General features: G+C 40.7%; 1 protein-coding gene across 1 annotated transcript in view; it reads left to right on the top strand.

The window, feature by feature from the left end:
- Positions 1-16,699, top strand: part of LOC136668358 (uncharacterized) — a 55,440-nt gene extending 38,741 nt beyond the window's left edge. Inside the window, exons 53-64 of the mRNA XM_066645837.1 lie at positions 656-829; positions 994-1,170; positions 1,972-2,145; positions 3,449-3,622; positions 3,783-3,959; positions 6,288-6,461; positions 7,757-7,930; positions 8,089-8,256; positions 8,601-8,771; positions 9,095-9,265; positions 11,710-11,871; positions 12,645-16,699. Coding sequence (XP_066501934.1) covers positions 656-829; positions 994-1,170; positions 1,972-2,145; positions 3,449-3,622; positions 3,783-3,959; positions 6,288-6,461; positions 7,757-7,930; positions 8,089-8,256; positions 8,601-8,771; positions 9,095-9,265; positions 11,710-11,871; positions 12,645-14,985 — 4,237 coding nt within the window. The 3' untranslated portion in view covers positions 14,986-16,699. The remainder of the gene's footprint in view (positions 1-655; positions 830-993; positions 1,171-1,971; positions 2,146-3,448; positions 3,623-3,782; positions 3,960-6,287; positions 6,462-7,756; positions 7,931-8,088; positions 8,257-8,600; positions 8,772-9,094; positions 9,266-11,709; positions 11,872-12,644) is intronic.
- Positions 16,700-24,339: the final 7,640 nt, after the last annotated feature.

Below are 24,339 nucleotides of genomic sequence, written 5' to 3'. Positions count from 1 at the left end.
GTTGTGGGTTCAAGCCTCACTTCAGGTCGCTCATTGCAGAGTAGGCTGTTTTCCCAGTGTCTGCATGGGTATCCTTTGGGTGTCCACATGTGTTTTTGTGCCTTGCACCCAATAATTCTTGATACACTCTGGCGCAACATGTGGAAGATTAATTAGTTGCAGAAAACTAATTAATAATTTGTTTTCATGTAAACATAGTGGTAGAGGATAACAAACCAATATTAGAAATCTCCAAATTCAAATTCAAATTTGGTGTAAAATGTGAATATACATATATTTAAACCAGGGCTGCACAGTGGTGTTACTGGTAGAGACACTGACAAACAGCTCCAGAATCCTGGGTTTCAGGGTTCAGTTGCCACCTCTGGTGACTGTGTGTGTCATCCCCATGTGTGTGTAGGTTTTCTCCAGGTGCTCCCTCCCCCAGTCTAAAAACAGTTGTTGATAGGTGGATTGGCTATGCAAAGTGTCCAAAGGTGTGTTCGTGTGACTGCACGAGTGGTGCCTTGTCCATGGTGTATTCCCACCTTGCCTCCAATGATTCTGGGTAGACTCCTGACCCACTGCAATATTGAACTGGATGAAGCAGTTACAGAAAATGTATGAGTAAATATTTTGGCTTAGTCTTAACTCCAGTATTACTCTCTATTTATAGGTTACAGAACAGCAGTATTACAGAGGGAGGATGTGCTGGTCTCTCAAAAGCTTTGTGCTCAAACCCTTCACATTTGGAAGAACTAGATCTGAGTAACAATATAGTAGGAAACTCTGGGGTACAGCAGCTTTGTTCACTACTAACAAATCAGAACTTTAAACTGAGAGCATTGAGGTGAGACCTAATTTAAGAAAAAAAAAGTATTGTAAATTCACAATATGGACATATTATACAGAACTTCATGACAGACATGATACATCATATATAACATTCCAACATAAGTTTATTTCATAAAGCACAATAACCTCACATTAAATGCAACAATCTTTTTTTTCTAGACTTTCATACTGCAGTGTAACAGAAAGAGGATATAAAGCTCTGGCTTCAGCTCTGAAATCAAACCCATCATCACCCATGACTGAACTGGATCTCAGAGGAAACCATCCTGGAGAATCAGGAGTCAGACATCTCACTGATTTACAGAAAGATCCAATATACAATTTGAAGACTCTGAGGTAGTGTGAAAATATGAAAATATGGTGTAACTAATGAAAAGCACTGCTTCCACATACCACCTCTGATGCTTTTCTCTGATTGCTCTAAAGAATAGTATTTGTGTTCTGATGAAGTAAACATTTTGCTTTACTATTTTAAAACAGATCATAAATCCAACTATAAATGAATGGATCAGAGTAATTTTATTAAAATTTTTTCAGAAATTACCCTGAAAAAATCCATGAAAATGAAAAGAAAAATTAACATATCAAGAATATGAAAAACAAAGTAAACTCTCACTTATTAGTGACTAGCAGTGATAGATGCTTTCAGGAATGAGAATGTTTTTGTTACAATCACAAACGTGCATTAATCTGCTAAAACATATGCCCTTCCTTCACTTCTGTCAGTAAAATATATCAGTTACCGGTACGTTGTGGTTCAGTAAGGTACACATTATGTAAATATCTTTTTAAAGCTACAAAAATGGTCTTATAATCAATTTTTGAACCCTGCAAACTTTCCATGGAAAAGTGGTATATTTATACTTTATTTACATAGATATTTATAACCCGAAAATTAAAGACGTGGTGTGAAAAGGAGCTCTATAAAACCATCTTTTAAAAGGCACATAAGCTATAGCTGCCAGGTAATACAATTGTTTCTACCATAATGCACTAATCCAGGACCGCAGCCACCTGGGGGTACCACCCCAGTGAGACTTTACTTTTCATAAGAGTTTAGTGTTCAGAAAAGAATTAGACTTAAAACTGTCCAGTGTTAAATAGTAGAAATGTCAGTGTTTTGTTGTGTCTCTGTAGGCTGCTAAAAAGTTCTGCTGGAGAGACATTCTGTGTTCGTCTGACTGAAACTCTAAAACAAAACCCCTTACTGATGACTGAGCTGGATCTGAGTGGGAAAGTAAAAGGAGACACAGAAGTGACTCAGCTGTGCGCTCTACTGGAGGATTCACACTGCAGAACTAAGATACTCAGGTATGTAGTTTAACAAACTTGAATTTAAAGTATTGTGTAATACAAATTAAAAATTAAAAAAATGGCTGTTGTTTTGTCACTTGGGAAATCCATGCTGTCAGTGTATTTTACTATATTGTAAATTCTTAATTACTTTTTATGTAAAAATTATGACACTTTAAAAACTACAATATTGCCACTGGTCCTGCCATTGTCACACAGTTGTGCGGTCCTGAGGTTGTGGGTTCAACCCCACCTCAGTTTACTGTATGCAGAGTCTTGGCTGTTTTCCCAGTGTCTACATGTGTATGCTTTGGGTGCTCTGGTTTCCTCCAACAACCCAAAAATCCATTTTGGTAGGTGGACTGTCGATTCAGAAGTGTCCACATGTGTGAGCATGCGATGGGCTGTGATGGAGTGTCACCATGTTCAAGGTGTTTGTGCCTTGTACCCAGTGATTCTTAATATACTCTGCCCCACCATGACCCAGTAGAGCAGGGGTGTCCAAAGTCTGGCCTCCAGGCCAAATGAGGTCCGCTGTAAGATTTTAATTGGCCTGCGGCTTCACTTAAAGAATGCATCATTAGTGGCTCGCTGGCACCTGGCATTTTTAATGAACCAAGCTAAACTTAAACGCCACTCAATTCTATGGGCCAGCAAAGTAATTCACAGAACAGCATTTGATGATGGCTGGAGCATAAAATTCAGTAGTTTATAAATATAAACTGTTTTGTAAATGTGTGTTTGTCATATTTTGAATACACTGCTATAAATAATTTATGAATAATATATTTGGAAAGAGAGACTGGCCCTTAAGAGTTTTGATATGATCCAGTTCAACCCACTTTGAACAACAGTTGGACACATCTGCAGTAGAGAATTAAATGGTTACAGAAAATTAATGAATAATTATTTTCCTGTAAAGATAGTGGTAGAGGATAACAGACGAGGGCTGCACAGTGGTGCTGCAGGTAGTGACACTGACACACAGCTCCAGGATCCTGTGTTTCAGGGTTCTGTTGCCACCTCTGGTGACTGTGTGTGTCATCCCCATGTGTGTGTGGGTTTCGTCCAGGTGCTCTGTTTTCCTCTCACAGTCTAAAAACAGTTGTTGGTAGTGGTTTGACTGTGCAAAGTGTCCATAGGTGTGTTCGTGTGACTGCACGAGTGGTGCCTTGTCCATGGTGTATACCCACCTTGCATCCAATGATTCTGGGTAGGCTCCTGACCCACTGTAATATTGAACTGGATGAAGCAGTTACAGGAAATAAATGAATACATATTTTGGCTTAGTCTTAACTCCAGTATTATTCTCTATTTACAGGTTACAGAACAGCAGTATTACAGAGGGAGGATGTTCTGGTCTCTCAAAAGCTTTGTGCTCAAACCCTTCACATTTGGAAGAACTAGATCTGAGTAAAAATACAGTTGGAGACTCTGGGGTACAGCAGCTTTGTTCACTACTAACAAATCAGAACTTTAAACTGAGAGTATTGAGGTGAGGATTGATTTAAGAAAAAGTATTGTAAATGCACAATATGGACAAATTATACAGAATTTCATGACACACATGATACATCATATACAAACATCCAACATAACTTTATTTGATAAAGCACAATAACCTTACATTAAATACAACAAACCTTTTTTTCTAGACTTCCATACTGCAATGTAACAGAAAGAGCATATACTGCTCTGGCTTCAGCTCTGAAATCAAACCCATCATCACCCATGACTGAACTGGATCTCAGAGGAAACGATCCTGGAGAATCAGGAGTAAGACTTCTCACTGATTTACAGAAGGATCCAACATATCATTTGAAGACTCTGAGGTAGTGTGAAAATATGGAAACATGGTGTAACTAATGAAAAGCACTGCTCCCACGTAGCACCTCTGATGCTTCTCTGATTGCTCTAAAGAATAGTATTTGTGTTCTGATGAAGTAAACATTTTGATTTACTATTTTAAAACAGATCATAAATCCAACTATTTGGTAACTTTTCACGTAATATACAGTGGGTATGGAAAGTATTCAGACCTCTTTACATTTTTTGCTCTTTTTTCCTTGCAGCTTTTTGCTTAAATCAAAAAATTTAATTTTATTTCTCATTAATGTACACTCACCACCCCATCTTGACAGGAAGAAAACAGAAATGTAGAAATTTTTGCAAATTTATTAAAAAAGAAAAACTGAAATTTCACATGATCATAAGTATACAGACCCTTTGCTCTGACACTCATATTTAACCCACATGCTGTCCGTTTCTACTGATCCTCCTTGAGATGGTTCTACTCTTTCATTGGAGTCCAGCTGTGCTTAATTAAACTGATTGAACTTGATTAGGAAAGGCACACACCTGTCTATATAAGACCTCACAGTTCATGGTGCATGTCGGAGCAAATGAGAATCATGAGGTCAAAAGAACTGCCCAAGGAGCTCAGAGACAGAAATGTGGCAAGGCACAGATGTGGGCAAGGTTACAAAAGAATTTCTGCAGCAGCCAATTTTCCTAAGAGCACAGTGGCCTCCATAATCCTTAAATGAAAGAAGTTTGGGACGACCAGAAATCTTCCTAGATCTGGCCGTCTAACCAAACTGAGCAATCATGAGAGAAGAGCTTTGGTGAGAGAGGTAAAGAAGAACCCATAGATCACTGTGGCTGGGTTCTAGAGATACAGTAGGGAGATAGGTGAAAGTTCCACAAAGTCAACTATCACTGCAGCTCTCCATCAGTCGGGGCTTAATGGCAAAGTGGCCCGACAGAAGCCTCTCCTCAGTGCATAACATATGAAAGCCCACATGGAGTTTGCCAAAAAAACACATGAAGGGCTCTCAGACTATGAGAAATAAGATTCTCTGGTCTGATGAGATGAAGATTGAGCTTTTTGCTGTTAATTCTAAACGGTATGTGTGGAGAAAATCAGGCATGGCTCATAAACTGCCCAATACAATCCCAACAGTGAAGCATGGTGGTGGCAGCATCATGCTATGGTACCCCACAATTCATGTTTCCACATATTCTCTCATATCACATGCTATGTTCACAGGGAAATTACAATAAAATTCCACAGTAATTTTTTTTCATTTGCAGGATATCAAGAGTCTGTTGTATTGTGTGTTTAGTGAGCCTTTCAGATTTTGAGACACTTTGAAAATAAAGAGATAATATCGGTGGAAGGAAGCTAAATGTGTAGTTTTTCCACGGTATGGAAGTTGTGTTTGTATGTCGCCATCTAGCGGCGACAGAATGGAACTAGTACAGCATTTAAGGTGAAAGAGAAAATCCAAATGAATTGATTGCTCATCCTTGGTGTCCGGGATGTTTATCTGAATTTTTTGTAACTCGTATTTTGGTATCTGAATGTCGTCTACTGAATTTGAGCAACTTCAAAATATATTTGAATTTTTTAAGCTTGAATTTTTTTTATCTGAATTTGTTAACCTTGAATAATAACACGAGTTCTATTCAAGAGCCATTATATTCAGATGCATAATTTCAAAGCGAAATATTCAGAGGTGTAAATCTGAAGACTTAAATTCAAAACAGCAAAATTCAGATGCATAATTTCAGTGCAAAAAAAAATCAGTGCCACAAATTCAAAGGTGGTAATATTTCAAAGTCTGATGAGACAGATTTGCTTCCATAATGTTAGTGACTAGCAGTGATAGATGCTTTCAGGAATGAGAATGTTTTTGTTATAATCACAAACGTGCATTAATCTGCTAAAGCATATGCCCTTCCTTCACTGCTGTCAGTAAAATATATCAGTTACCAGTACGTTTTTGTTCAATAAGGTACACATTATGTAAATATATGTTCAAAGCTACAACAATGGCCTTATAATCCATTTTTGAACCCTGAATACTTTCCCAGGAAAAGGGGTATATTTTTCTTTTTCTTATGCAGATGTATGTAAACCAAAATATAAAAGACCTGGTGTGAAAATACACTCTATATAACCATCTTTTAAAAGGCACATAAGCTATAGCTGCAATGTGATACAACTCATTTCTACCTTAATGCACTAACTAAAGACCCCAGCCACCTGAGGGTACCACCCCAGTGAGACTTTACTTTTCATAAGGGTTTAGTGTTCAGAAGAAAAACTGTCCAGTGTTAAATTGTAGAAATGTCAGTTTTTTTTCCTGTCTCTGTAGGCTGGTAAAAAGTTCTGCTGCAGAGACATTCTGTGTTCGTCTGACTGAAACTCTAAAACAAAACCCCTTACTGATGAATGAGCTGGATCTGAGTGGGAAAGTAAAAGGAGACTCAGAAGTGAATCAGCTGTGTGCTCTACTGGAGGATTCACACTGCAGAACTAAGATACTCAGGTATGTAGTTTAACAAACTTGAATTTAAAGTATTGTTTATTACAAATTAAAAATGAAAATGACAGGTTTTTGTCACTTGGGAAATTCATGCTGTCAGTATATTTTATGCTATTGTAATTTCTTAATTCAATTTGATGTAAATATTGGCATATCAAATGCATGGTAGGGCAGCAGGTCCTGCCATTGTCACACAGCTCCAGGGTCCTGAGGTGTGCAGAGTCTCAGCTGTTTTCTCAGTGTCTGCATGGGTATCCTTTGGGTGCTCTGGTTTCCTCCCACAGCCAAAAATGCATTTTGATAGGTGGACTGTTTATTCAGAAGTGTGGTGCCCTGTGATGTATGGCACTATGTTCAAGGTGTTTGTGGCTTGTACCCAGTGATTATTGGTACACTCTGGCCCACCATGACTCAGTAGAGCAGGGGTGTCCAAAGTCCAGCCCCCAGGCCAAATGTGACCTGCTGTAAGATGATGATAAGGTGATGGTTGCAGGAAAAAAAAAGCAAAGTTGAGAGAAAGAACTGATTATTTCAAGAGAGAGGGAAGCATCTTCAGTAAAATGTTGGATTTTACACTCTTTTGATTTCCTGCAGCAATTAATGCTCTAAAATGAAACTCAGTATTTAATAAATATAAACTATTTTGTAAATTTGTGTTGGTCATATTTTGACTACACAGTTGTAAATAATTTATGAATAATATATTTGGAAAGAGACTGGCCCTTAAAAATTTTGATTTGATCCAGTTTGGCACCCTTTGAAAAATGTTTGGACACCCCTGCAGTAGAGGATTAAGTGGTTACAGAAAATGAATGAATAATTATTTTAAACATAGTGGTAGAGGATAACAAACCAATGTTAAATATCTCCACATTCAAGTTCAAATTTGGTTTAAAATGTACATATGAATATATATATTTAAACCAGGGCTGCGCAGTGGTGCTGCAGGTAGTGACACTGACACACAGCTCCAGGATCCTGGGTTTCAGGGTTCAGTTGCTACCTCTGGTGACTGTGTCATCCCTATGTGTGTGTGGGTTTCCTCCAGGTGCTCTATTTTCCTCCCCCGGTCTAAAAACAGTTGTTGGTAGGTGGATTGGCTGTGCAAAGTGTCCATAGGTGTGTTTGTGTGACTGCACGAGTGATGCCTTGTCCATGGTGTATTCCCACCTTACATCCAATGATTCTGGGTAGACTCCTGACCCACTGTAATGTTGAACTGGATGAAGCAGTTACAGGAAATGAATGAATACATATATTGGCTTAGTCTTAACTTCTGTATTACTCTCTCTTTACAGGTTACAGAACAGCAGTATTACAGAGAGAGGATGTGCTGCTCTCTCAAAAGCTTTTTGCTCAAAACCTTCACATTTGGAAGAACTAGATCTGAGTAACAATATAGTAGGAGACTCTGGGGTAGAGCAGCTTTGTTCACTACTAACAAATCAGAACTTTAAACTGAGAGTATTGAGGTGAGACCTTATTTAAGAAAAAAAGTATTTTAAATGTACAATATGGAGAAATTATACAGAATTTCCAGACACACATGATACATCATATATAACATTCCAACATAAATTTGATAAAGTAAAATAACCTTACATTACATCTCCCAATACATTTTCCCTAGAGTTCGATACTGCAGTGTAAAAGAAGGAGGATATACTGCTCTGGCTTCAGCTCTAAAATTAAACCCCTCATCACAATTAATAGAACTGGATCTCAGAGGGAATGATCCTGGAGACAAAGGAGTGAAGGCACTCACTGACACATTTAAGGGGAAAACGAAAAAACTGAGGTGGAAAAATATAAAAATTTAACATTAATTCCATTAGCTGTGACCCTTATTAAACAGTATTTTATAATGTTGTAATTTAACATTTATTTAACTCATACACTCTAAAGATCATGGTTTACTGACCCAGTTTTGTATTGACAACTATATGATTCCAGACTGTCAGGGATGTTACAAAGTGGAGGACTATAGAAATGCTACATACATTCTTGTACTGTGATGGAGAATAGATGTCAGTTTGTCTGTGGTTAGATAATGAAGAGGCAATTGTTCTAAAATGGGGGAAGTCTTTTTTCACATTATAAAAACATTATACAATCATTAAAGTTCTCTTCTTCATGCTACAGACTGTTGGAAAAGGAGGCAGAGGAAGCCTGCAGATGTCTTAAAACCATTCTAGGTGAAAACCCCTTACTACAGAGGGAGTTGGATCTTAGTGAAAGACAAACAGGAGATATTAAAGTGAAGCAGCTTTCAGCTCTACTGCAGGATCCACACTACAGACTAGAAAAGTTTACGTAAGTAAATAATCACATAAATACAATAAGTGCACAATATTCTCTGTCTTGACAAAAGAGCTAGCAAAAGATTAAAAAAAAGAAAAATAACTGCTCCACACAATAAAAAGGCAAAAAAAATCTGCTCCAATAAATAAAGAAGAAAGAAAGGAATTCTGAATGTTAAGTATCATCAAAGACTATGCATGCACACAGATTGAATGACAGGTCAATGAATAAATAACTTTGAGTTGTGAGTCATTTTTTCTAAGAATATTTTTAAGAATCTTTATATATTGCAGTACCCCTGATGTCCTCTCTTTTTTATTTGCCCTCTTCTTCAGGCTGTATACATTGGGCAGTATTCAAGACTGTGGCACTCTAGTTTCTGCACTGAATTTAAACCCCTCACACTTGAAAGAGCTGGATCTGAACAAGAATAAACTAGACGTGTCAGGACTGAAAGAGCTCTGTAATTTACTGAAGAATCCTCTCAGTAAACTGGAGAAACTGAAGTGAGTAATACTCTCTCATTAAAGGGATTAACTACATGTGTTCTACAGGAGCAGGTCTAATCAGATCTAGATCTGTCAGTAGGATAATTCTGGTATGGAAGTGATTATGTTGTAGCAGAATATAAAATTTAGCATTTTCAAATTAATATTAATCATTCATTTGTTAAGATGTATATGTTCAATCTATATTCAATCTATTATATATATATATATATATATATATATATATATATATATATATATATATATAATCTACATATATATATATATATATAATCTACATATAGTCCATGTAGCTATATGTATTAGCTACAAACCGGATTCCAAAAAAGTTGGGACACTAAACAAATTGTGAATAAAAACTGAATGCAATTATGTGGAGGTGCCAACATCTAATATTTTATTCAGAATAGAACACAAATCACAGATCAAAAGTTTAAACTGAGAGAATGTATCATTTTAAGGGAAAAATATGTTGTTTCAAAATTTCATGGTGTCAACAAATCCCAAAAAAGTTGGGACAAGGCCATTTTTTACCACTGTGTGGCATCCCCCCCCTTCTTCTTACAACACTCAACAGACATCTGGGGACAGAGGAGACCAGTTTCTCAAGTTTAGAAATAGGACTGCTCTCCCATTCATGTCTAATACAGGCCTCTAACTGTTCAATCGTCTTGGGCCTTCTTTGTTGCACCTTCCTCTTTTTGATGCGCCAAATGTTCTCTATAGGTGAAAGATTTGGACTGCAGGCTGGCAATTTCAGTACCCGGATCCTTCTCCTACGTAGCCATGATGTTGTGATTGCTGCAGAATGTGGTCTGGCATTATCTTGTTGAAAAATGCAGGGTCTTCCCTGAAAGAGATGACATCTAGATGGGAGCATATGTTGTTCTAGAACCTGAACATAGTTCTTTGCATTGATGGTGCCTTTCCAGACATGCAAGCTGCCCATGCCACAAGCACTCATGCAACCCCATACCATCAGTGATGCAGGCTTCTGAATGGAGCGTTGATAACAACTTGGGTTATCCTTGTCTTCTCTGGTCCGGATGACGTGGCATCCCAGTGTTCCATAAAGAAATTCAAATCGTGACTCATGTGACCACAGAACAGTCTTCCATTTTGCCACACACCATTTTAAAAGACCCCTGGCCCAGTGCAAACGTCTGAGCTTGTGGAGCTTGCTTAGAAATGGCTTCCTCTTTGCACTGTAGAGTTTCAGCTGGCAACGGCGGATGGCATGGTGGATTGTGTTCACTGACAATGCTTTCTGGAAGTATTCCTGAGCCCATTATGTTATTTTCTTGACAGTGGCATTCCTGTTTGAGGTGCAGTGACATTTAAGGGCCCAGAGATCACGAGCATCCAGTAGGGTTTTACGGCCTTGACCCTTACGCACAGCAATTGTTCCAGATTCTCTGAATCTTTTGATGATGCTATGCACGGTTGATGATGATAACTTAAAAGTCTTTGCTATTTTACGCTGGGTAACACCATTCTGGTATTGCTATCTTTCTGCGCAACAATGGTGGAATTGGTGATCCTCTTACCATCTTGACTTCAGAGAGATACTGACACTCTGAGAAGCTCTTTTTATACCCAATCATGTTGTCAGTTGACCTAGTTAGTTTTAATTCGTCTTCCAGCTGTTCGTTATATGCTCAATTTCCTTTTTTCCAGCCAACTTTTTTGGGATTTGTTGACACTGTGAAATTTTGAATCAACATATTTTTCCTTTAAAATGTTACATTTACTCAGATTAAACTTTTGATCCATCATCTATGTTCTATTACGAATAAAATATTGACATTTGCCATTTCCACATCATTGTATTCAGTTTTTATTCACAATTTGTTTAGTGTCCCAACTTTTTTGGAATCCGGTTTGTGTATATATATAGTGCTTCTTAATACGTGACTTGAATAAAACTGCATTAATATTTGTGGAATATTATTATTTATTAGAAAATATTCACTTCTCTTATTCATTTTCTAGCACATGTTCACCACATTTAGTTTCATTTTCTATTATCCCTCTACCTTCTTCCACAAACTCTGCAGGCTAGTCAACAGCTTAATGGAAGAATCCTGTGCTGCTTTGGCCTCAGCTCTTTGTACAAATCCATCACACATAACAGAGCTGGCTTTGAGTGAGAATAAACTAGGAAAGTCAGGAATTAGGGCGCTCTGTGTTTTCCTGGAGAATCCTGAGTGTAAACTCCAGACACTGCTCCAAGTAACTCCAAAATAAAGAAATGTATACTACAAACAAGTGCTTTTGATCAGCTGAATAGACTGAACATCCAATGTTAAAGTGTTGTTTTCTGTATATCTCAGATTTCTACTGTTACATAATAACACAGATACATGTGTTATAACGTTAGCCTAGGTAAAATGTGTTTGTAGAGTTTGAGGATAACGAGAAAAATGTCTTTCTGTTGACAGGCTCAATAATTGTAATATAACAGAATCTGGAGTTAATGCTCTGACTTTAGCTTTAACTCAAAACCCCTCACGCCTGAAAAATCTGGACCTGCGTGGAAATAAACTAGGAAGGTCAAAAGACAAGTTATCTGAACTACTGAAGAAAACAGGATGCTATCTACAGTAAGTAAATAACAGGTCACAACATCAACACATTAATTGTGGGGCCAATGATTTTCTGGGTGTGTTTTTTGTTTGTTTGTTTTTTTTTATTAATATTTCCCTTGTTAGTGTTTGTGATATTGGTAATCATTGGTAACGGTGACCAAAGTTTTCATCAATTAGTAACCAGTTTAGTTTAAATATATTATATGAGTTGATACAGAAGAGAGTATGTTACTGTGTTTTGTTTAGCATTTAATACTGTGTATATTTTATTACATTTGGTGTAATAAAACCCCTCCACGTTCTTGCCACTGAGCAGCGGCAATGAAGACATTTTTGGTTAATATTAGCAGCAGTGATAGAAGGCTGCTAGCCACAGGGCAGAAGCAATAATTACAGGCTTGCTCAGTCAATATTAATCACAGCTAGCAGTAGTGTTAACTTGCTGCTTGCTGCTGAGCACTGCCAATGAAAATGTGCTCCCTTCATTGAAATTAGCAGCAGCTTGCAGCCATGATAGAAAGTAGTTAATAGTCACAGCAGAGGACTCACAGCCCTTGGATATTTGACTGAAAATAATTAAATAAATTTAACAGAATAAACAGGAATAACTGAACATAAAAACTAAGGGAAAAGACACAGAAGAGAAGTGGCAATCAAACAGAGGGATGCCAGCATGCTCTTGCCCAGTACTGACAGACAGTGTGGCAAAGCTATTCACTCAAGCTGTTCACTCAAATGGTTGAGTGCATGGACAACACAGTCTTACATTTATGCTTTTACATTTACAGGTTGGATAGGCCAACGACAACTGTTTCAGCTGCTTGGTCAGCTGCTACTTCATTCACCTCTTCAGCTGTTTCAGGTTTCACTTCATTATTTCATGGCCAATCTGACTCAAGTCAAGAAAAAACACCATCAAAATATAGCAATGTTCATAAGACTTGTGCAGGGGTTCTGAGCACAGAGCATCTTTCTGAGCAGGAAAATAACCATGCAGAAGTGACTGAAGACAGAATGAATTTGGGTGACAATGCAATGTTCCAAAATGCAGGAGGTCTGAGTAACCAGACAGGGGTCCAGAGTATGGTGGGTCAGAGTACAGGGAATCTGAATAACCAGACACTGTACCAGAATACAGTAGGTCAAAATACAGGGAGTCAGAATAGCCAGACACCATACCAGAGTACTTTAGATCAGAGTACAGTGATTCAGAGTAACCCGAAACCGAGCCAGAGTACGGTAGATCAGAGTACAGTGAATCAGAGTAACTTGTCACCGAGCCAGATTAAGGTAGGTCAGAGTAAAGGGAATCAGAATAACCAGACACAGAGCCAGAGTAAGGTAGGTCAGACTACAGGGAATCAGAATAACAAGACACCATACAAGAGTACAGTAGATCAGAGTACAGCGAATCAGAATAACCTGACACTGAGCCAGAGTACGGTAGATCAGAGTACAGTGAATCAGAGAAACCTGCCACAGAGCCAGAGTATGGTGGATCAGAGTACAGTGAATCAGAATAACCAGACACCACACCAGAGTATGGTAGACCAGAGTACAACGAATCAGAGTAACCTGACACAAAGCCAGAGGACGGTAGATCAGAGTACAGGGAATCAGAATAACTTGACACAGAGCCAGAATAAAGTAGATCAGAGTACAGGGAATCAGAATAACCAGACACAGAGCCAGAGTATGGTAGATCAAAGTACAGTGAATCAGAGTATCCTGACACAAAGCCAGACTACGGTAGATCAGAGTGCAGCGAATCAGAGAAACCTGACACAGAGCCAGAGTACGTTGGATCAGAGTACAGGAAATCAGAATAACCAGACACCATACAAGAGTACAGTAGATCAGAGTACAGGAAATCAGAATAACCAGACATCGTACCAGAGTACGGTAGATCAGAGTAACCCGACACAGAGCCAAAGTACGGTAGATCAGATTACAGAGAATCAGAGTAACCTGACACAGAGCCAGAGTACGGTAGATCTGAGTACATTGAATCAGAGTAACCCGACACAGAGCCAGAGTATGTTGGATCAGAGTACAGGAAATCAGAATAACCAGACATCGTACCTGAGTATGGTAGATCAAAGTATAGTGAATCAGAGTAACCTGACACAGAGCCAGAGTACGGTAGATCAGACTACAGCAAATCAGAGTAACATGACACAGAGCCAGAGTATGATAGATCACAGGACAGAGAATCAGAGTAACCCGACACAGAGCCAGAGTACGGTAGATCAGAGTACAAGAAATCAGAATAACCTGACACCGAGCCAGAGTACGTTAAATCAGAGTACAGGGAATCAGAGTAACCTGACACAGAGCAAGAGTACGGTAGATCTGAGTACAATGAATCAGAGTAACCTGACACAGAACCAGAGTACGATAGATCAGAACACAGCGAATCAGAGTAACCCGACACAGAGCCAGAGTATGGTAGATCAGAGTACAAGAAATCAGAATAACCAGACATCGTACCAGAGTATGGTAGTTCAGAATACAGTCAATCAGAGTAACCCGACACAGGACCAGAGTACAATAGATCAGAGTATAGCGAATCAGAGTAACCTGACACAGAGCCAGAGTACGGTAGATCAGAGTATAGCGGATCAGAGTAACCTGACACAGAGACAGAGTACGTTGGATCAGAGTACAGCGAATCAAAGTAACCCGACACAGAGCCAGAGTACGGTAGATCAGAGTACAGAGAATCAGAGTAACCTGACACAAAGCCAGAGTACGATAGATCAGAGTACAGCGAATCAGAATAACCCGACACAGAGCCAGAGTATGGTAGATCAGAGTACAGCGAATCAGAGTAAACCGACACAGAGCCAGAGTATGATAGATCAGAGTACAGTGAATGAGAGTAACCTGACACAGAGCCAGAGTACGGTAGATCAGAGTACAGGGAATCAGAATAACCAGACACCTTACCAGAGTACGGTAGGCCAGATGACAGCAAATCAGAGTAACCCGATACAGAGCCTGAGTACGGTAGATCAGAGTACAGGGAATCCGAGTAACCAGACAACATACCAGAGTACAGTAGGTCAGAGTACAGGGAATCAGAGTAACCAGACACCTTACCAGAGTACAGGAAAGTACAGTAACTAGATACCATAGCAGAGTACGGTAGGTCAGCATAGAGGGAATCAAAGTAAGCAGACACTGTACCAGAGTATAGTGGGTCAGAGTACAGTGAATCAGAGTAACCTGACACAGAGCAAGAGTATGGTAGATCAGAGTACAGTGAATCAGAATAAACCAGACACCGTACCAGATTATGGTAGATCAGAGTACAGCAAATCAGAGTAACCTGACACAGAGCCAGAATACGATAGATCACAGGAGAGCGAATGAGAGTAACCTGACACAGAGCCAGAGTATGGTAGATCAGAGTACAGGGAATCAGAGTAACCAGACACTGTACCAGAGTAAAGTAGATCAGATGACAGCAAATCAGAATAACCCGATACAGAGCCAGAGTACGGTAGATCAGAGTACAGGGAATCAGAGTAACCAGACACCATACCAGAGTACAGTAGGTCAGAGTACAGGGAATCAGAGTAACCAGACACCGTACCAGAATACAGTAGGTCAAAGTACAGGGAATCAGAGTAACCAGACACCTTACCAGAGTACAGGGAATTAGAGTAACTAGATACCATAGCAGAGTACGGTAGGTCAGCATAGAAGGAATCTGAGTAACCAGACACTGTACCAGAGTATGGTGGGTCAGAGTAGTTGGAATCAGAGTAACCAGACACCGTACCAGAGTACAGCAGGTCAGAGTAGAGGGAGCGTGAGTGACCAGGCATCATTCCAGAATTCAGGAGGTCAGGCTACACAGAATCTGAGTGGATCGAAAAGAAGTGTGCCTGGCCAAAGTGGATGGAATCAGCAGGACAGGTTAGAGACCTCCAGTAGAAAGTCAGAAATGAACAGCACTAAAGAATTCCCACCTACTTACAGCTTGTCATCTTGTCGAAAACATTCAGGAAGAAATTTAATATGTTAATTAAATTTTATTTAAGAATATGTGAAATATGTTGTAAATTCATCATCTGCAGAGAACCAAATGCTGTGTTCAGATGTGTGGTAGGTAGTTGACTGTTCTGTTAACCAATGTTCTCATTATTTTGATGCAGACTTTCTTATTTTTCATGGTGTCATATTATAAAATGTCTATTTGTACTTTATTTTATCATTTGAGTTATTATTTCACATCAAAGATGGAAAAATCTGACATGATTTATCTTGTTTTAATGTTTATACATAAAAACCTGCCAGGTTTGTATGTGGTATGTGGATTTGTTAATTTCACTGTATTTCTGGATCACTCCTAAATGGTTTCTGAATTCAAGTGATAACATCAGTGATGAGAAATGCAATTATATGTAGGTCAAAATAGTTTTGCTTCATCTGTTGAAATTTAGCTACATGTTGTAGAGAAACCTTTCCCTCATCTTTTTTAATAAATTGTAAATAGTTTACACATTTCACATTTTACCAGATCTGTGGGGTCACCAGAGACTGCACAATGCTTTATGTGTTAAGTCTGTAATTATTGTTCGCATTCTTATCTCAGGATGAAATTTCACGAGTCTTGAGTCTTGAGCGTCAACGTCATAGAATGGAGTCCCAATCACTGTTTTAAAATCTATCTATTAAATTCTGTTGGAAATAGACCTAAAGGAGAGTGTAAGCAGTGGTGTTCATGTCCATTATTTTCAGAAAGCTCTGTCACAAGCTCACTGATGTAAAAAATGTAAAAGCAAGCAAATAAAACAGTCTACAGGGGCAAAAAGGACAATAACCAAATTCATCCAACTCACTGCATAAAATGGCAATTGAATAAGACCAACCCCATGTTAGATTAAACATTTCAAAGTCTGATCCAGGCGTGCTCAACTGTGAACTGGAATTTTTTAGCTGCTCAGTTGTGTCCACACCTTTAAATAACTCTGGACAAATGTTTTGCTGATTTTCACTAAAAACATGTTAAAAACCATCCACAGGGAAAAATCTTGCAAATTAAGTTTAATATAAACTGATCAGCCATGACAGTATGACTACCTCCATGTTTCTACACACACATGACTACCTCCATGTTTAACAGACCACAAAATTGTATAATAGAAACATTTTTTGGGGTGTAAGTGATCTATTCTGTCCTGCTTCATATCCAACTAAACTGATAAAAATAATTTTAGAAGAAATTTGTTTATATAACTAATACCAGATTTATGTAAGGTGCGCCTTACAGTTCTATCCTAGGCCAACTTACATTTCCTTTATGTAAAGTACTAGGTGTGTACAATGAAATCTTGTCGTAAAAAGAATGAATAGAAATGTCCACCATTTTGTTACTGCATCATTTCTGAATGTGTACACTCAAAATCACCTCAGCAAATGAGCAACTTCTGAGTAATAAGATCTTCCTCTAGTTCAGGGTGTGTAGATTACTAACCACTGTTATATCATCCTGCTGATTTCAATCTGGACAACAGCTTTCACTCTTAAAGCAGTGCTGTCTGGAATAGATACATTTAATTTACTTACAGCTATGTTTTTTAAGATCTATTTATATATCTGTCCACACCTTGGAATCACATAATTTGTCTGATAACCACATGTGTTAACCACACACACACACACACACACACATAACTGATACCTAGTTAGGATTAAGTCCTGATGGCAACCCTTGGCACTACAATTAATCTTCAAGAATACAACTCTGAATGTTCAGCTAAATGTAGGTTATTAATTCTAATTTATTTGACATTAATGTGGAAGCATTTGGCCTTGAGCTTCAACTAAACTAACTCATTTTAGCAGTTCTGATTGCAATTGTGTGTGTGTGTAAGCTCTGGTTCCCTGCTGTTCTCTATCAACCTGGTTTGATTTATTATCTCTCAGTTATCAACTCTGTTTTTTGTCATTAACAGCTGAGGAATATTATTTCTCTGGCTTTGTTGCTTGTGCATACAGCCAAATAATGTATGTTTGTGTTTTAGTTGTTTTTCAACACTGGGAAAAGATTTATCATTTTATTTATATTTCATTTCTTAATTTTAGAAGTTGGTTACATTTTCTCCTTCTTCCAATCCAAGAAAATCCCTAAACTATTCAGTGATACTAAGTTCTTTTTCTAACTTCGCTTGGCATTTCACTATGGGAATCGCCTTGGGCGTGACCAACTACGGAAGCTCCAATTGCATCAAGCCTGTGCATGACAGACAGGTCGACATGTGACGAGGTTCCGCCTCTGCCCCTTAGCCACAGTCGGCCTCCTTGAGAGGGTTATTTGCGCTTTCTTACCATGATGGACTACAAGCTCCCTCAGCACTCTAGGCAAGGCTGTGCTCGCTAAACAGTTCTTAGACGGTCCGTCATTGGAGCCCGTTGCTGAACGTGACCGGAGCTTAGCATTAGAAGTGCTGAATAAGTCCCTTCATCAAGAAGTGCATTTTAGCAACCGCGTCGAGGCGAGCTGTTCCCTGGCTAACACGGTAGCTTTCATATTAAATTACTGGAGCTACTATTGTGCTATCCGTACTTAGCATTAAGGCAAGGCAAGGCAAGGCAAGTTTATTTATAGAGCACCTTTCATACAGAAGCAATTCAAAGTGGTTTACAGATAAAGAAACAATTAAATTAAAAGCCAGAATAAATCATACATTTCCAATAAGACAATTACTTAAAAATTAAAATGATTAAAATGATTAAAACAATTTAAAATGACAATAAATGAAAAGAAATAAAATGCCGTTACAGAAAAGTGCAGAATTTTTTAGACTGAACTGTAAGCCTGCTCAAACAGTAGTGTTTTAAGTCTTGATTTAAAAGTGTCTAACGTTGGGGCTCTTCTAATATTCTCAGACAGCTGCTTCCATTTAAAAACGGCATAGTAGCTAAACGCTGCCTGTCCATGTTTAGTTTTGACCTGAGGCAGGACTAACTGACTAGTTCCTAAACATCTAAGAGCTCTGCTCGGCTCATATCTCTATAGCTTGCCAAAGTAGGCTCACCATAGCTTGAGGCTAAACACATCAAGGTGGGCCTTCATTGTCAACTTGGCCAACAGGCTAGTTAGCTGGCCACCTAGATATCTCTAAGAATTTAGTTAACGTGTCACGTCGAGCTATATTTCATTTATCAGGCCTTGTTGATGTTAATTAAACTTAAGTTCTCTCCCCTCTCAACCATAATGTCCTCGGTTTCGACCCCCGCCAAAAGGAAGGAACCAGACGTTAAAGTGGCTGCATCCCACCCGTGTCCAGCGTCATGTGGAGCCACCATCTCGGGTAGGGACCCTCACCCACTGTGCATTGTTTGTATGGGCAATAAACATGCCCAAGCGTCACTGGTGGTCCCGCAAGCTTGCACTCACTGTGCTTTGATGCCACAGAAAGTAAGAGAGAGGAGGTTGAGAGTGGCTGTAGCAAACAAAAAGGACCCCTATCTGTTTGGGGCGGTACCCAAAGCTACATCAAGCGACCATCAGCCACGAGCCTCTATTAGCTGGGCGGACATGATGGAAGCTGAATCCCCCGAAATGCCTTCCCTTTTTAAGGATGTCCTCACATCCTTAGTGGAAGTGGAAGCAGGGGTGTGAGGACTCTGAGGGCGATGTCAACTCTGATCTCCTAGGTGTGGGAGACACGGAGGAGGACAAAGAGGATGACATCACCTTCCCGGCCCAACAGCCCAGACATCCAACAGTGGCTCTCAGGCTGACAATAACCTGTATGAGGTGTGTAAACAGGCTGCCGCTAAACTGGTTGAACGAAGAAGGAGCAGAAATGATGGGAAAAGGCTCTCTCCAGCACAGCCCTCAATTAGACAGCTTCTTCCTGCGGTCCCTGCCTGCATGAAGGAGATGGGTTGCTGCTGGTCCAGCCCTTTTAAGAGCAGGTTTTCCACAAAGGGGTGCTCTAAGCTGGAAATTCATGGGATGGCAGAGCTGGGGCTGACCGGACCCCCGATAGTAGAGTCTTCAGTGGCCTACCACCTCCATCCTAACCACCGCATCATCTCAGCCTCCTCCAACATTCCTCTACCCAGTAAAACAAATCGCCTCACAGCATCCATTTTTCAATGTGTGTACAAATATGCTGCCCAGTCAGTGTGCTCTCTGAATGCCATCACACTTCTGTCAGCGTATCAGGCAGAAATTCTGGAGGAAATGGGGCGGCATTTGGATTCAGTTGCACAGAATCCCGCTCTCTGGGATGAAATATGTGTTGTGAATGACCTGCTTCTTTGCTCTTCCCGTGGGGCAGTGCAGAGCTGCGAACGTGTCATGGGCCTGGCCATGTCAGGAGAGAGAGCCCTTTGGCTAAACCTGTCAGGCCTTGGTGGCAGCCAAAAGGCAGAGATCATGCACGCAGCTTATGACCCAACCAGAGGTCTTTTCGGACCAGCTCTGGAGAAAATGAGAGAAACTAGCACTCTCAGAAAGCAAGAAGATAAGGTGTTTAATCTATGTCTGCCACGCAGACAGGTGCCTCGCCCCCCTCCATCAGCTCAGCAAGGCTTTTCAGACACAGCTGTAAGAGCTAGGTATAGGGGGCAAAGCTCAGAGGCCAAACACGGGGGCTCAACAGGTCATTCAGCGACCTAGAGCAGTTAACCCCGGGCCGTGGGGAAAACAGTCCTTTGCAGCTGTAGCAGCTAAGAACCGTCCGCCTCCATCTCCTGCAGAAGGAAAGAAGTGGACTGCCTGACACCCCATCAGCTTCCTTCTTTAACCTCTCCTTCTCCCACCAAACGGAGAAAATTGGAGAGAAGCTGCAGCCCCAGTTTTCTGTGTTCAGAGGGCTCCCCAGTTATGGAACTTCTGGGAATCCCTATCCAACCCTCGTTTCCAGTTCTAGATAAATAGGAGATATAGGGGCTCGGCTTTCAATGTTCCGTGTGTCACCAAGCACTCAGTTTGATGGACAAAAATAAAGAAGGCACTATCGCAACCAGGCAGAAAGCAGAGGGCGATGTGCTCCCCACTTTTCAAAATACAAACAAAACAGAGTTTTCACTGTCTACAGCCATGAGAGGGGGCTCACGAGAGGGGGCCCTTCTTTGAGCGGAGACACCTGTCTCCCCATGAGACTGACGTCATCAATCCATGACAGGCTCATTTGCAGCTCAGGCAGCCAAGTGACGTGCATTTGCAATTCATCTATGGGTTCAGACCACAGTTTCTTGTGGGTACAGGCTACACTTTACTATGAAACTGCCAAAATTCAATGGTGTGTTGGTCTCTTTGGCCAGCGGGTATTCAGCTCACATCCTAAGGGACGAAATCACCTAAGTGGCGATCAAAGTGATTTCAGAAAAGGAAAGTCAGCAGGGTTTTTACTCCCGCTACTTTGTTGTTCCAAAGTAAGAGGGCACGGCATCCCGCCTTATCTTGGGTCTCTATGTGTTAAACAGACATCTACGCAAATACATGTTCAGGATGTTAACACACAAAGTGCTATGTCAGTCGATTTGTCAGCACGATTGGTTTGTGACAATTGAACTGTCAGATGCTTATTTTCACATAGATATTTACCCTGCATACAGAAAATATCTCAAGTTTGCATTTGAAGGCAAGGCCTACAAATATCAAATGGTCCTGTTCAGGCTGACTTTGGCACCATGGTTATTCAGCAAGTGTGTGGAAGCAGCACTTGCTCTGTTGAGAAACAAATGGGATCAGGATATTTTCTTACATAGACGATTACCTTGTTTGCTCCCGCACGAGTAAACAAGCGCTGAGAGATTCTAATACAGTGTTCAATCACTTAGAGAATCTGGAGTTCAAAATAAACTAGACCAAGAGTCATCTAGATCCCTCACAGGGCACAGATTATATAGGGCTGACTATAAACTCGCTCTCCTATCGAGTTCGGCTGTCAGAGAGGAGAGTAACATCATTCAAACAATGTCTTTACCGTTTTTGATTGGGGAAGGTGGTCTCGTTACATCTTTCTCTAAACATGCTGGGACTCATGGCTTCGGTGATTTCAGTGGTGTAGTGGGGACTTCTCATGATGAGAGATTTTCAGCGGTGGGTAGCGTCACTGTGGTTATGCACCCGCAGTCACCTCAACCATCCTGTCAAAGTGACAGCAGCTTGTATGACAGCATTCTGTCATTGGAGAAACTCCGTTGTCTTAACAATGGGGATTCCCCTTTGGGGCATGTCAGCGAGGATAACTCTAATGACGGATGCGTACCTGCTAGGCTGGGGAGCAATTCTGATGGGCAGAGCTGTGACTGGGTTGTGGCCACCCCAGCTCAGTCTGGCTCACATAAATTATCTGGAGCTTCTCACAGTGGTGTTGGCACTGAGACACTTTGAGGATTTTCTCCAAGGTCTGCATGTTTTGGTGAAAACGGAAAACTCTACTGTGGTGGCTTATATAAACCGCCAGGGTGGGACATGCTCACTACAGCTACACAAGCTGGCTCGAAGGCTTCTCCTGTGGAGCAGCACCCGGTTTTTGTCCATTCGTGCGACACATGTACTGAACAGAGAGGCAAATCTTCTGTCAAGGGGAAATCCTCTGTACGGAGATTGGAGACTTCACCCGCAAGTGGTGATGGCAGAGATACGGATAGGCAGCCGTAGATCTCTTCGCCTCGCAGGAAAACAGGCAATGCCTTCTGTATTTTTCCCTGTGGGATGAAAATGCACCTCTGGGTGTGGATGCCCTAGCCCATCCATGGCCAAACGTCCTTCTATATTCGTTTCCTCCCTTAATCCTGATTTCTCCCACACTGACGTGAGTGAGGGAACAGGGCCTGTCTCTCATTGTAATAGCTCCACACTGGCTATCGAAGCTGGGTGGCACAGATTGAGGAGGGACCTATTGTCACAGGCGAACAGGGAAATGTATCATCCCCACCCAGACAAGATGGCTCTTTGGGCCTGACCCGTGAGAGGTGGAATCTGAATGTGATAGGTCTGCCACCTGCTGTCACTGATACAATTCAAAGCGCCAGGGATATTTCTACACGCACATTATATGAGCACAAATGGTGAGGTTTTGAAAATTGGTGTGCCCTAAGAAATGGTCTCTCGGTTTATGAAAGGGGCATGCTGTAAACGGCCTGTCTGCAGACCTTTGGTTCTGCTGTGGGACTTGTCCTTGGTGCTTGATGGACTCTGTTGTCACCCTTTTGAACCTTTAGAGGGAGTGGGGCTGAAGTTTCTTTCCATTAAAAGAGCTTTGCTCTTGGCACTGACCACAGCAAAGCGAGTTGGTGTATTACAGGCATTAGCCATCTGCCCTTCATGTTTGCAATTTGACCCAGGCTACACTAAGGTGCATCTGCGTCCTAATCCTGTATTTGTGTCAAAAGTGATAGGCTCGGCTTACAGCCTACATGATCAGCTATTGGTATCAGGGGCCACTCCTCATAAAGGAAAACCCTTGTCTCGTCAACGGTTGTCACATTGGATTGTAGAGGCTATAGCAGTGGCATATAGATGTAAGGGCTCACAACCACCAGAGGGTCTACGAGCCCATTCAACTAGAGGTATGGCAACATCCTGGGCATTGTTTAAGGGTGTGTCAGTACTGGACTTATGCGCTGCTGCGAGCTGGGCCTCAGGGAAAACAGTTGCACAGTTCTATAGGCTAGATGTTTCAGGTCCATCTTTAGCACATGTAGTACTATAGGCTGGTGTGTCTGATTCATGCTGACGGGACATTTATCCAGAACCTTCTCTCTATTGTCTACAGAGTGCAGTCCGGGGGTAGTCTCTATCTCCCATAGTGAGACACCGAGCGAATTTAGAAAAAGAATGGTGGGTTACTTGACGTAATCACTTGTTCTTTGATAACAGGGTGAGGTGTTTCACCAACTTTTCCCTCCCTGCACTGGGACGGGAAGAAATCTCTCTAGAATAACCCTCTCAAGGAGGCAGACTGTGGCTAAGAGGCAGAGGCGGAGCCTCATCACAAGTCGACCTGTCTGTCATGGACAGACGTGATGCAATTGGTGCTTCCGTATTTGGTCACGCCCAAGGCAATTCCCATAGTGAAACACCTCACTCTGTAATCAAAGAACCAGGGATTATGTCATGTAACCCAATGGTCTGGGCTCTGATGTGGACAGTCTATTGTTCTGAGAAACACCAGCAGCTTTTTGTTCTTCTTTTCAGTGTTTCCTATTCTCCATGCAGGTTTCCTTTCTCCACCTTCACAGTCTTTCAGACCCATAGTGTTATGTTTTTCAACTCACAGTGGAACAAAGGATGGACACAAACAGCAGTTTCAGTTTCAGCAGTTCAACTCTGAAGCGAGAGTGGAGTTTGATTTTCTCCTCCCTCAGAAAGATGAGTTTTAAATGTTATTTATGTGATCAGGACAATTTTGGTGAATGACTCCAGGTCCTGAGCTGTTGTTATTGGTCTGATTTTTCTGTCTTTATCCTTTTAATGTTTTTTAGGTTCCAGTTTTGGAAACTCAC

The sequence above is a fragment of the Hoplias malabaricus genome, chromosome 15 (assembly GCF_029633855.1).
Source record: "Hoplias malabaricus isolate fHopMal1 chromosome 15, fHopMal1.hap1, whole genome shotgun sequence".
NCBI classification, from domain to species: Eukaryota; Metazoa; Chordata; class Actinopteri; order Characiformes; family Erythrinidae; genus Hoplias; species Hoplias malabaricus.
Note: the sequence above shows the minus strand (reverse complement) of the source record. Positions and strands in the feature narration are given on the sequence as shown.